This window comes from Uloborus diversus, chromosome 1, assembly GCF_026930045.1.
Source record: "Uloborus diversus isolate 005 chromosome 1, Udiv.v.3.1, whole genome shotgun sequence".
Classification (NCBI taxonomy): Eukaryota; Metazoa; Arthropoda; class Arachnida; order Araneae; family Uloboridae; genus Uloborus; species Uloborus diversus.
Window position 1 is genome coordinate 2,393,893 of NC_072731.1, and position 13,461 is coordinate 2,407,353.

A 13,461-nucleotide genomic window follows, 5' to 3' on the forward strand; every position below is an offset into this window, starting at 1 on the left:
AGAACCTAATAATAAAATACAATTAAAAAAAACTTACTATTTGCTACTGCAGAAAAAAAGCTTCAGATTGTATAGTTCATGTTACATCAATAGTTCATATTTCATACAAAAAAAAAGTAACTAAAAAAAATCAGGTATGAGATTCTCGGCTATAAGATGCATTGTGATAAAAACTTTAACGAAACTTTCCAAATTAAGAAAAGAATGGTTAAAATTAACAGGTTGAGTAACTTATTTAGTTATTTTTTTTTTGGGGGGGGGGGGGAAACAGCTTATCTTTTTAACTTTAGCAGATGGGTCAGTTTTTTGTCCTCAGAAGAATAAGACCTTTTTTAAGAGTGAGAGATTCAAAAGTAAAGATTTGTTTCATCTATAAAAATCATTTTGAACATGGAAAAAAAACCGATGGCCGAAACTTTTGAAAAGACGGAATTCCGTCCCTCAGACGGAAGTGTGGCAGCCATGTGCCCAGCCCTAGTGATGTATGAAAATGAAAAAGTGAAGATGCAGTAGTAATGTTATTGTGGGACGGGGAGGAGTAGAGTAGTAATTGCCCTCCCACTGATTATTTTAAATCACGGGCCCGGATGCAGTGGTACCCCCATTATTGAAACTCTGCACATGCCTCTGGTACATAATACAATTTGAGTTTGGAATAGAATATCGATTATATCAAAGTAAGCCCTAAATTTTAAAACCATTGTTGATGCTACTTGAGCAAGTGAGGTTTTAGATTTATATATTAACTAGCAAAAATACCCGGCGTTGCCTGGGTCAATAATAATTGTGAGAAACAATCTCTACTTTCTTTCGTTTTGTTTTAACTGAAAGAACTCAAAACACACCGCTTTGACGTGATTAAAAATCGAGCTTCTTCCTTACCCATAAAAGTAAAATAGCAATAAGTATGAACAAACGAGTACAGTAGAAGACCGTTATAACGCACACCTTGGGACCAGAGCTTTTGCGTTATACAGGTTTTGGCGTTATATAAGTCATTTCACAAATTTTGAAACTAATATTCAAAATATATCTATATTAGCACTTCAGAATGAGTTCTATCTGTAATGAGTATTAAAACACTAATTATACAACTAATCATTCATAAATAAACATGTTTTACCATTAAAAGGGAGAGAATTATTCTGCACTTCTGTCAGCTTCATGGTTTGCATTAACAGCTGCATTTTCAAGAGCCATCTGATATTTTCTCTTTACTGTGAATATTAATTTTCATTTAAAAGCTTTGAATTAAGCTGGAAAGATGAAAAACTGTTTCAAAATTTATATTTCCTAACAATTTTTATGTTAGCAAGGCAAAACAAAGGAATTTTTTAAACTTAAAAACCTATTGTTTACTTCTGAAAAGTTGTGCAGTTTATAGAGAATTGCGTTATATAAGTCGGCGCTGTTTCTCTAAGTGTGCAAAAAGTAGAGTTTCCAAATGTTTGAAATAAAGTAGAAAAAAGTAGAGTTTCCAAATGACTTTAAACTTTAAACTTATGTTTGCTCCGGAGAAGCCTTGATTCAAAATTTTCATTATGATGACTTTTAATATTGCTGTTGTTAGGCACAGAATTTTTGTAACAATGGGTTTTATATTTAATCATTTAATGGAGAAATTACATGACATTTACTGTTTTCCATCATATTGTTTTTAAACTAAGCTTTTTAGGAATAAATAATAGCCTAAGTTGCTCCCTGATAATGTAGCTATCTTGGTAAAAAAATAGTTAAAATGGGTCCAGTAGTTTTTAAGATTACCCCGGACATACATACAAAAGTATTCATCACGTCATTTATGTATATAGATGAGGATAAAAATCCTAAGATAGCAAAAAATGTCATACTTGCTGCAGAGAAGCCTTTATTCAAAATTTTCATTATGATTACTTTTAATATTGAATATTGCTGTTGTTAGGCATCAAACTTTTGTAACAATGGGTTTTATATTAATCATTTAATGGGGAAATTACATGACATTTACTGTTTTTGATCATAACGTTTTTAAACTACGATTTTTAGGAATAAATTATAGCCTAAGTTGCTCCCTGATAATGTAGCTATCTATGGTAAAAAAAATGGTTGAAATCGGTTCAGTAGTTTTGAAGATTACGCTGGTCATACATACATACAGAAGTAGCCATTTGTATAAAGATAAGTGCATTAAATTACCTATAATTCTTAGTTTTTTGATGAGATGAGGCTACGAAAATAACGGTTTGTAAACAACAAAAATGACTTTCAAGTACAGTAGAAGACCGTAATAAAGCACATCTTGGGACCAGAGCTTTTGCGTTATACAGGTCTTGGCATTATATAGGTCATTTCACAAATTTTGAAACTAATATTCAGAATATATATATATATATATATATATATATATATATATATATATATATATATATATATTAGCACTTCAGAATTAGTTCTCTATGCAATGAGTATTAAAACACAACTAATCATTCACAAATAAATATGCTTTACAATTAAAAGAAAGTGAATTATCCTTCACTTCTGCCAGTTTCATAGTTTGCATAACAGCTGCATTTTCAAGAGCCATCTGATATTTTCTCTTTTTACTGTGAATATTGATTTTCATTTAAAAGCTTTGAATTAAGCTGGAAAGATGAAAAACTTTCAAAATTCAATTTTCCTAACAACTTTTATATTAGCAAGGCAAAACAAAGGGATTTTTTAAACTTAAAAACCTATTGTTTACTTCTGAAAAGTTGTGCGGTTTATGGAGAATTGCGTTACATAGGTCGGCGTTATAAAGGTATTCTACTGTATATACATCTATGTACTACTTATGTGATATTGATTCATACCAAAATAAGTTAAGAAATTAGCACATCTACATTAAAATATTTTATCTAACATTTTCATAGCTTTCTTCTTATTAGCAAAATTTTTTAATCTTTGAGTTACACAGCAAAATCTGAACTACTATCAATAATTTACATGATACAATACAATGATATGTAAAAAGAACTGAATTTGTCAAAAGGAAAAAGACAAATTTTAACTCAAAATTTATTCTTAAATAACAAGTAGACAAAATGAAATTTTAAAAGATTAAGCATTATAAGCAACAAATCTGGCTAATCATATTAGTATTTGAACTAGAGAAAACGGGTAAACAAACAGAAAAAAACACACAATAACAATTTTTAAATAAAATGCTTACGAAAGAATATGGTTTTTGTTTTCTATTCAGCCTGAATTTCAATTATATTAAGAAAATATCATAATACTTACGACTTATGTAGAAAACCACAAGTAGACTTCTCACGAATCGCCATGTTGTTAAGCAAAAACAAGACAACATTCTGGAACTTCCGGTTGACATCGAAATCAACCAGTTGGATCAAACTATAACTATTTCTAATAATACTATTGACGCCAAGCTGGCAACCCGGCGCTAATTGCTTTATGGCAACCCATGGACAACTCCTTTGGAATGCCGCGGTTAGCCTATTGTTATAGCTTGGGTCAAGTTTTCCTCGAATGAGACACCCTCCTGCAGCAGACGATAAACGATACCGATTATGTACTGCATTTCGAATAATTTATTTTTCTGAATTTTGAGTTTCTCGTTTAAAAACTGAAAAATTGATTATATAAAGACACTGGAACAAACGTGCACACTATTTAGTAGCTTTAAGATGATTTTTAATTGACAATCTATCACTAATTAAATAATTTTCAATTTTCACTATTTTTTAACTGAGGTACTTCTTAACTGTGACGATTTTTACTGAAATGTCATGTTTGCCGTGTTTACTCTCGGAGTAATTTCCAATTTCATTCTTGATTTCAAACATATTCCGGTTAATAATAACTGTTTTGGGATTAAGCAATGTTATGCCTAGTTAACAAACAATAAAGATGCCTTTTTAATTTTTATAAGTTATGAAAGGGAAAACCGAATCACTTTTTTAAAGCTATTACAATGAAACATTGGTAAAATGTGAGTCAATTTACAACATATGTTAGCGTTTTTTTTGCTTTTTCTTTCGGTTTTTTTGAAAATAGATACTGTGAGGTTTTGAAGCACTTCAGCATCTGTATTGATTTATGGATGGTTTTGTGATTCAAAATTCTTAACTGATTTTCGCTATAAAACGAAATGTTTAGTAAATGATCTTATCCTCAACGAATTCTTGATTATTATTTATAATTAAAAAAATGCTTCATAAAAGCTTCATCCTGCTATTTTTTTTCATTACTTTATGTTACAGGACGTCTGAAATTGGATGAATAATGATCTGGAGCGATTAAAATAATTTGTAAAAATTTTCTTAGTGCAGAATTTATAGAATCGGTCGACTTTCTTAATGATAGCAGTAAACCGCAATTTGATTTCACTATTTTTAATGAAATAGTTCTTCTTGGCTGAAAGAAATAGAGATTAAAAGAAGCAATTTTTCAAGCCCTTCTTGTAATTTGTTATATCTAAAATAAAATTTTAATTGCTTTTTCCCCCTATTCCACATAATTCTGTAACTTTTTTTGCAGGTAAAATGAGTACTTTTAACACTTTGTTGAAGAAAGCATCTAGCTTGTTGAAAATTGGAGGTCTGGATGCATCACCCCAAAAAATTGCTTTGGAAGGGGAGGTCACTTTCTGCAAAAATAATGTTTGCGTTCATCCACCAACTACATTAAGGACAGAAGTTTTTCACTATCCAGGATACCTCACTATTAGAGAACAAACAGATGAGGTGAGATTTAAATTACTTCTTAGGCACTATTCAGTAATTTATTTGTGTGAGTTGTAAACACAATGTTTATTAAAGTTTAATTTGTCTGAAATTTTTTAAATGTGATTTAATTTTTTATGCTTTAATGCATACTTTTTGAAAAGTGATATTAGGATCTACTTCCTTTTTGCAGCAGACCCTTCTATTTCCATATTTTCTGTTTCACACGAATTTCCTCTATTTTTCTGTTTTTGGCAATCTTAGGGGTGAAAATCATGGATGCATAGTTGCAACTAGACTAGAATGCAAAAACTTTTTGAGCTATTACTCTAATGGGTATTTTTAAAAGTTTATGAACTTTCACTGAAATAATTACTCTGTATGTTCTTGTATTGGTTGAGTAATTTAAAGCAAAAATCAAAATTTAAGGTCAGGGAATGCACAGGGGTAAATTTCCAATTATGTTTATAGAAATAGCACCCAGATGGTTCAGTTTGGTGCTTAAAAACTTGTATTAGGTGTCTTCATGATGCAAAGATTTAATTTCTTACTTCTATATCGTTGCCTCAGAGCAACAGTAAGATATCTTAGTGTTATTTCTGGGATTAGATAACTTACTGTTGCTCTGAGACGATGATATTGTCATTTTGAAAATGATATTGATCATTGTCATTTGTGTAGTACCTAATAAAATGTGCTTGAAAAATGAAACTGTCTTTGTTGAAAGGTTTCCATTAACATTTCTGGCAATTTCTCATAGTGATTAGTACAGTTTTTAGACCAGAGTTTAGAATAGAGACGTACCGAGTATACTCAGTAACTACTCGGTACTCGGCCTACTCGGCCAATATGCCGAGTACTCGGTACTCGGCCAAATTTTGATCAGATACTCGGCCAATACCGAGCAGTTGCAAAAAATTGAATGTATTAAAATTTACAAAAAAGCTCAAGCATATATAATTTTCTTCAACCATTTACAATTCAAATTTAAATTTTGAGAATAATGAAGTTTGAAATACTTCAATGGAGTAAATCTTCGCTCGAATGTCTCGAATGTTAATAAAACTTTTTTGTAAAAAATTGTGCAAATATGGAATTTTTGCTACAAACTAAAATTAGTTATAAGATATATAAAAATACCTTAGCTTTAAAAATAAAAGGAAATAACGTTAGAAGCACAGTGCAGGATCACTGCAGACACGTGTTTTGGCGTTACGAGGAATTTCTTTTTCAATGCACAAAATGTGAGCTCGTTGATTTAAAGGCAACCAGCAAAAGTCGAATTTTTTGTCGTATGCCTTTACATTCTTTAGTTCACATGTTATGCACTGAAAAGACGATCATTGTAACACAGAAAAACGTGTCTGCAGTGTTCCTGCATATATTTTTTTTGCTTTTAAAAATTATTTATGTTTAGCGAACTAGACCTATAATGAATAAATTTGTATAATTTGTTTTAATTCCAACTTGATAAGTCATACTTTTTATTTATTCATTTTTAGTTTAAAAAATATTATTTTTGCAAAATTTTGTAGTTAAATTTCAGCAGGAATTTAGTTTAAATACTATTATATGGACAAGGAGGTCTATACTACTATTTCAATAAGTTCAAAATTCATCGGTGTGTATCGGTGGTCCTTCTTTCAACATAATTAGTACTGGGAAACTCGGCCGAGTAGTGAAAGGCCGAGTACTCGGTACTCGGCTACTCGGCCAAAGTGCTACTCGGTACGTCTCTAGTTTAGAACATATTTTTGTTGTCACATCTCAAGTAGTGAGAGTTACACTAAATTTTGAAACCTAAAGTTTAATACTTTTGATGCCTGTTATTCTGTTTCAAAACTTTGTTTGCAAACAGTGCATTGATAAAATATTTGTTTCTGTAAATATAGCAATTAAAAAAAAAAAAAAGAGATGATGCTAAATAAAAACTTTTTAAATTAAAGCCAAATAATGATTTTCTTTCTTGTAGTATGTGTCTGATGATCCCTTTTTGAATAAATACTAAATAAAATAACTAGTTTTATTTTCCCTGAATCATGCATGTGCTGTGTTATTTCTACTTTATAATTAACCTGAGTGAAGTTTTGTTAGTTAAGTTGACTGTTGCACTGTAAGATGAATGTGAAATAGCTATAATTAATTGTTATGTCACCAAATTAAGAAAAAAATAAAGTCATATTTAATTGGCTTCTTGATTAAAAAAAAATCATTTGAAGCAGAAGTTATTACTTTTAAACAGAAGTATTTACTTTTTGTAAAATTTATTTACATTATTTTTTTAAAAACGACTTGTGTTGTTAAACAAGACAAAAAATAATAAACATTTTATTTTGAAGTTATAATTATTATCTTCTTGAAAAAAAGTAATTTTATATGAAAACAAAGTTATGCCATTAAATCTTTCCATGTCAGAGTGAACATTGCTTTATTCTTCTAGGTTCTTGGTTCTACACTTATACTCACTTGGATTCCAAATACCACTCTGAAAAGAAACCCACGTAGTTTAGAGAATAGAACACCCGAAAGTTCTCCTTGTCGAAGTTCATTTAGCAGCAAGTGCCCTAGCCCCACACCTAGCGGAAGGTTCCCTCTTCATTTATCATTAACTAACAGTTATGCCGAGAGTGAAAGATCCATCGATGAAGTCAATGAGGTTTCTGGTCCTGCATATTTGAGGTGATCTTTAGTTTGCATTTTGTGTATCTTTATTTTATTTTTTGATAATGAAGCATTTTGAGATATTTATGTGAGTAAAAGCAAGTACAGCAAAATTTCTGTTTGGAGTTTGTCATTAAAAGAAATATTAAAAATAAATAAAATAAAAATATAATATATTTTATGTATTTATCATAAAATATTTAAAAAACATAATACAAAACTGAAAAACTAAAAGTATTTTTTTTGGCATGCAAAGTATTGTATAGTTAAAAAAAAGATTGATGTAGTTATTTAGGTTTTGTGTGAATTCTCTTTCTACAGATGTAGAAACTTAAGATAATATATTTCAAATACATATTTTTTTTCAATTCAATGACAGCTAGCTATCGTATTGTTCGGTATAGTTAGGATTAACTGGACCAGGGGTGAAACTTCTTGGGGTCCCTCCCTAATCTTGGGATTTTATCTATCTAATTATGAAATTGTTCACAAACATCTGGAATGATTATTATTAAATTTCTTGCTTTTATAATGCAAGGCAGAATGCATTATTTAGGGCTCAAAATTAACTGGTCTGCTGGTCTGGGACCACAAAAACCCCCACCAGACTAGCACAGGGCTCATAGTCCTCCTATAACTCCTATATTTTCACAGTTTGTCAGATATTTTCCTATATTTCCTATATTTTCTCAGTAACTCCTATATTTTTTCGTCGGATGTTAAATGCTACCCAAAAGCACAAAAACCTTTGATCCATTTTTTTTCTTCTTTCTCCACTGCTCTGTGCACTTTTACATTTCTAATATTGGCAAATATACTAACCTCTGTTAAATTATTTTTATGAAATATACAGGGTTCGTACGCTCCTTCAAAACTCCTCCAATACTCCTTCAATTAATTAATTTTTTTGAAGGGCCCTTCAAACTCCTTCATTTTTCTTTTAACTCCTTCAAAACTCCTTCTTTTTTAGTTTAAGACTACTTAATCTTCCTCTGTGAAAGTAATTTAAAATACTTCTATCAATAACTTAATTTTGTCACAAGGGCAATGTTATACGGGAGATTTTAATGTAATAGTAATTTTGTATATTTATTTTTTTCATAAAGATATGATTTACAAATTGATTATGAAAGTCATAAAAGTTGAGGGTGAAAATATTATGTGGCTAAGACATTTCATAAGTGAAGTAAATGTAGTTTTATGATTATTACTTTTCCTTTCACCACTCTCAGCAGCAAAAGTCAGTTTATCTAATTATTATTTTAGTATTTAAAAGTACATAAACAGATGTAGTTGTGTTAAAAGAACAATTGTTTGGTAAGAACAATTATTTGTAAATTGCAGTTTTGACAATGAAAAAAGGGTCATCCACAAGTGATATCATGCCTTGAGGGGAAGATGGGTTTATAAAATTGTAACAAGGGGAAATGAGAAGGTGATAAAAAGTGACATCATACAGTTATTATGACAATATATTTATAAAAAATTTGGCATGTGACAAGGGGAGGAGTAAAGTGAAATGTGACACTTTGTGACAAAGGACGAAGTCTATCGAATATGTTGAAAAAATGTGACATCATTTAAGAACAGCCCAAAGGTACTCCTTCAAAATCTCATTTTACTCCTTCAAAACTCCTCCAAAACTCCTTCATTTTATTTCTGGAATCGAGTACCAACCCTGAATATACAAAATATAGATGATTTTACTTGATTTCAATTGTTATGACGCTAGCAATAAAAAAGTGGCGACCCCAAAAAACTTCCGTAGTCGCCATTTTCGGCCTTCAAGAGTTCCCAGGACCAAGACTTCCTTGGGTGAACAGGAATTATGCACAAATTCAACAGGGGAGAAGACAATATAATGCTTTGGAAGCACAAGCCTGAGGATCGGAAGGTCGATCCAGCAAAATTTTTTTTTTATCGGAAAGTATTTTCGAGCTACGCAGAACGTAGTCGCCATCTTTGGTCATTCGCAAGATATAAGTACACACGATGCATACATTTTTAAGTTCCCAAAAACAAAGCAGAATTTGATATTTTCTTTAACTGAAAACTTCTGAAAATGACACAAAATGTGATGCAAATTAATTTTTTTTTTGAATTATTTAAAATAATTTTTTTGAGAAATGAAAAACTTTTCAACTGAATTGTAGTTTCATGAAGATTTATTATTTTTAAATTTTTCAACAAACAACAAATTCAAAAACTATTTCTTAAATTTTTGGCGTAGCGGTCATAATTAATCATTCCCATGATTGAAGTACACAAGGCTTTTTAAGTGCCTAAGTTTCCAAAAACGGCATTGGATGTTTTTTGCAATGCAAACCAATGAAAACAGCGCAGGATGTTCCTTTTTTTCGGATAAATCGTAATTATTTTCTGGAAAAATGTAAATTTTATCTTCAGAACATTTTTTTATTCTGATTGATTTAGATGCTTAAGTGCTAAAAACAGACTATTCTGTCTTGATTGTAGTTTTTTAAGGATTATTAATTATTTGTAACTACATTTTTGTTACACATTCAAAAATCTATTTACTATCTTAAATTCTTCATTTAGTCGCCATATTTGGTCATTTGCAAGATAAAAGTAGATGTAAATTTCCTAAAACAGAATTGGATGTTTATCTCATTCTCAATGTAATATATTGAAAGTAACATAAAATGTGCAACATATTATGAATTTTTAAAAATTAATTATTTTCTAGAAAAGGAAAATTTTAATTTTAATGCAATCATCCTTTAATAAGTGAAAGAAAATAACTGTTGATTATTGGCATCAGTTTATGATCATCAGATGTTGATTTTTGTTGATAAGCACTATATGGTATGCCGATCAATACAACAAGTTAACCATATTTATACTGAAAAATAGCTTTGTATTTTGCTCAATATGTTTTGTGTCATATACTATTAAGACGACACAGGGCAACGAAAAAATACTAAAATAAGTTGAAAATACTTCGTTTTTAACAAGTAGTAAATAAATAAAAACAATTTTGAACAAAACATAAAATAATAATAAATAATAATTTTGAGAGAGAAAAAAAGGGAAAACAAATTCCAAGATTCTTTTTCTTTTTTAAATCTAAAATTTCAAGTATTTTGAAAATATTGTTATTTAAACTTAATTTTGAATGAAGCGGAATCCTGGAATTTTCTAAAAAACAACCTGGAAAACCTGGAAAAGTCAAGAAATTTTTTTTTAACCACAAGTATATGAACCCTGTGATCCATATTGGGCCAGTGATTTATTTTTCTAAATTCTTACCCCTGCGTTATTAGCAGTTATTCTCCTCCTGCACATATCTAGAACGTTTCCTTTTATGAGAAAATGTTTCATTTAACTTTAATAACAAATGAATGTTCTTCTAAAGGAAAAAGGAAGTAATAGTTTTCTTAGACTCTTTTACTGCCCTGTCCTAGTTCGATAGGATCTAGGCCAGTTTTACCCCTACTAGCTTGGGTTTTATTTGTGCTTAATAAAGAAGCAGTTATCTCTGCATGTGTTGGGATGGCCATTTCACTGGCTTATGATGCTTTACATCCATCTTTTCTAGAGCTCTGAATGAGGACGGTGCCGATAGGAGAAGCATCAGTTCCACGATATCGGACATGGGAAGTCCCCGCGAAGAGTTCGGTAGCTTAGACAGCTTCTCGGCCAGTGACCACACAGAAATGACTGCATCCACCAGTTCGCAGGTGGTATCAGCTGAAGTGGCTCTCGTGGAAACCCCCCACGAGAGTTACAAGTGTGAAGCGGAGAGCAATAAAAATAATTCTTCCACGAATGATGCAGGACTGCAGAGTCAGAGCGATTCCGGCATAGGCCCCGAAGAAGTCATTGCTGCCCTCGAGAAAATGATTTGTGGCCTTAATGATGTTGAAAGTTCCCATCAAGGTAGAGTATCCAAATTTTGCTGTAGCAGATTATCGTGTATTAAGCAGACCTGTGCAAAGCATTCAGGCTTGATAGCGGTGATTTAAAAATCTAGTTCTTTTAATGTCAGTTTTTCATAAAACGGTAGTAATAAGTAATAGTTGTGTATTTTTTGTTGGTGAAAAATAAAGCAAAATGATGGTGAAAAATAATTTAAAGCGATGCCTTCCTTTTGCAGTTTTATGGAGTATTAAGGAACAACTTGTGGAAAAAGAAACACCCTTCAGAAATATTATTCAAGATACTGACTTTAACTATGTTTTTTCTGTTTTTACTTCAACTGTTCAACTGTGGTTCAGAATCATGCAATGACTTAAGATTATATATTCTTGGAAATTTAAATCAAAATTTTCTCGAGGAAAAAAGTCATTAAAAATGCCAAAACCCCTCATGGGATCGAATCCACGATCTTCGCATTTTTATGACGATGCTCTAACCAATTAAGAGATGAGGCTACACTCTTGGGGCATTATACATTAAAACAATATGTGTTAAAAAACAGAATAGACAAATTTTTTCAGAAAACCACAACAATGAGTTTAGCGGTAAAAAAAAAGCCTTAAAATGATTCTTTGCAAATGAAATTTGAAAAATTATTCTTGAAGTTATAGAGTTGTCCCCCCCCCCCAAAACCCCATTGAGAAATTATATATATGATGTTCAAATAGAGCACTGCCATGAGATGGTAAAGCCCAATACCCGCAAATTTTTCACTTTACATTTATTTGCATCTCTGTCATCTATTGTACTTCAACTTTATTGTTCAAGCTTGCTTATTTGATTTCTGCTGAAAATAAAGCAAGAATAAACACCAAAGTTTTTGAGGTCCATCAGTGAACCTTAAAATATTTTTTTATTATGCGGATGTACTTCATTTCCTCCTATATATTTTTTATTTACATTGAAAGTTTTTGGCGATGAATTGATTTTTATAAAGCTTTAGTGACTAAGAAAAATGCATAAATAATAGCATTCATATTATGAACTTAAATATTACACTTACCCCTAATATTGTTATTTTTGTCCATTTAACGTTTGAACACTTATGACAAGTTTTATTTGATTAGTTATGAACATAAATTCAAGTTAAAAAATATTTACTTCCAGAGCAAACCTTTCAATTTGCAGATTCATTGATTTATAAAAATGTGTGAAGTTTTTTTCACTTTGAAAATTACTTTTATGTAAATGCATCTAAATGAAAATTTTTATGTGAATCTCATGGAGCACTTATATTCATGTATGCATTAAAGGCCCTGCGCTATATACGAGCCTAGGTTCTTGTACTATTACGAACTATTATTCGATGAATTCTAAAGATATGAATTAAATGCCATCATGTGTAGTTTATATGGGACTTTAAAATGGCACAAAAAGGGAAAGTTTCCTTGTTGACGAATTTGCTTATTTATATGCAATTTTGTTTGAAATAGAAAGTAAAAAGAGCAAAATCGAATTTTAAGAAAATCGTTTTAAAGTGCATGTTATTAAGTTCCAAAGCATGGTGAAATCAATTGGCTGTCTTAACCTCAGGCACACCTGAATAATATGCAAGCAGAGAGACTAAGTGACAGATATGCTTCTACAGGTTACAGGTCATTTTATATTAATTATTCTTTCATTGCAGAATCTCAGCAAGAAAATTGCAATGAAAACATAGGAGTTCAAAATGAGAAAACAATTAATGAATTTCTAAGCAATAAAGAAGTCTCTGTGGAAAGCAATCAGCCAATAGAGATATGCAATAAAGATAAAGAAAAATTATCGCTAAATTTAGATGTGTCGGAGGATAAAAAAGAAGGTAAGATTGTCAATTTCATTTTATAGCAATTCTTTTATGCATGCTAACAAATTTTAAATATTTTACTTAAAAGCATTTGAGTCCTAAACATGGTTTGTTCTTCATTGAGTTTAACAGTAGTAATAATGATGATAATACTATCAGTAATAATGTACAGTCAACCCTTGTTTATCACGGTTAATTCGTTCCAGACTTTACTGCGATAACTGAATTTCCATGAAGTAGGATTCTGTATATATTTTTTTAATTAGAGCGCATAAAACTTACTTACTGCTATTTAAATAGGTTTTTATCATAGTTAGAGCCCCTTAGACATAAAACAGCACCCTTAGCCACCATTACCTTTGTATTACT

General features: G+C 30.6%; 1 protein-coding gene across 1 annotated transcript in view; it reads left to right on the plus strand.

Moving 5' to 3' along the window:
• The first annotated feature begins 4,526 nt into the window (after positions 1-4,526).
• LOC129234273 (TBC1 domain family member 16-like) overlaps positions 4,527-13,461 on the plus strand; it is a 39,192-nt gene continuing 30,257 nt past the window's right edge. Inside the window, exons 1-4 of the mRNA XM_054868268.1 lie at positions 4,527-4,727; positions 7,147-7,385; positions 10,927-11,267; positions 12,934-13,107. Of these exons, the coding sequence (XP_054724243.1) occupies positions 4,527-4,727; positions 7,147-7,385; positions 10,927-11,267; positions 12,934-13,107 (955 nt within the window). The remainder of the gene's footprint in view (positions 4,728-7,146; positions 7,386-10,926; positions 11,268-12,933; positions 13,108-13,461) is intronic.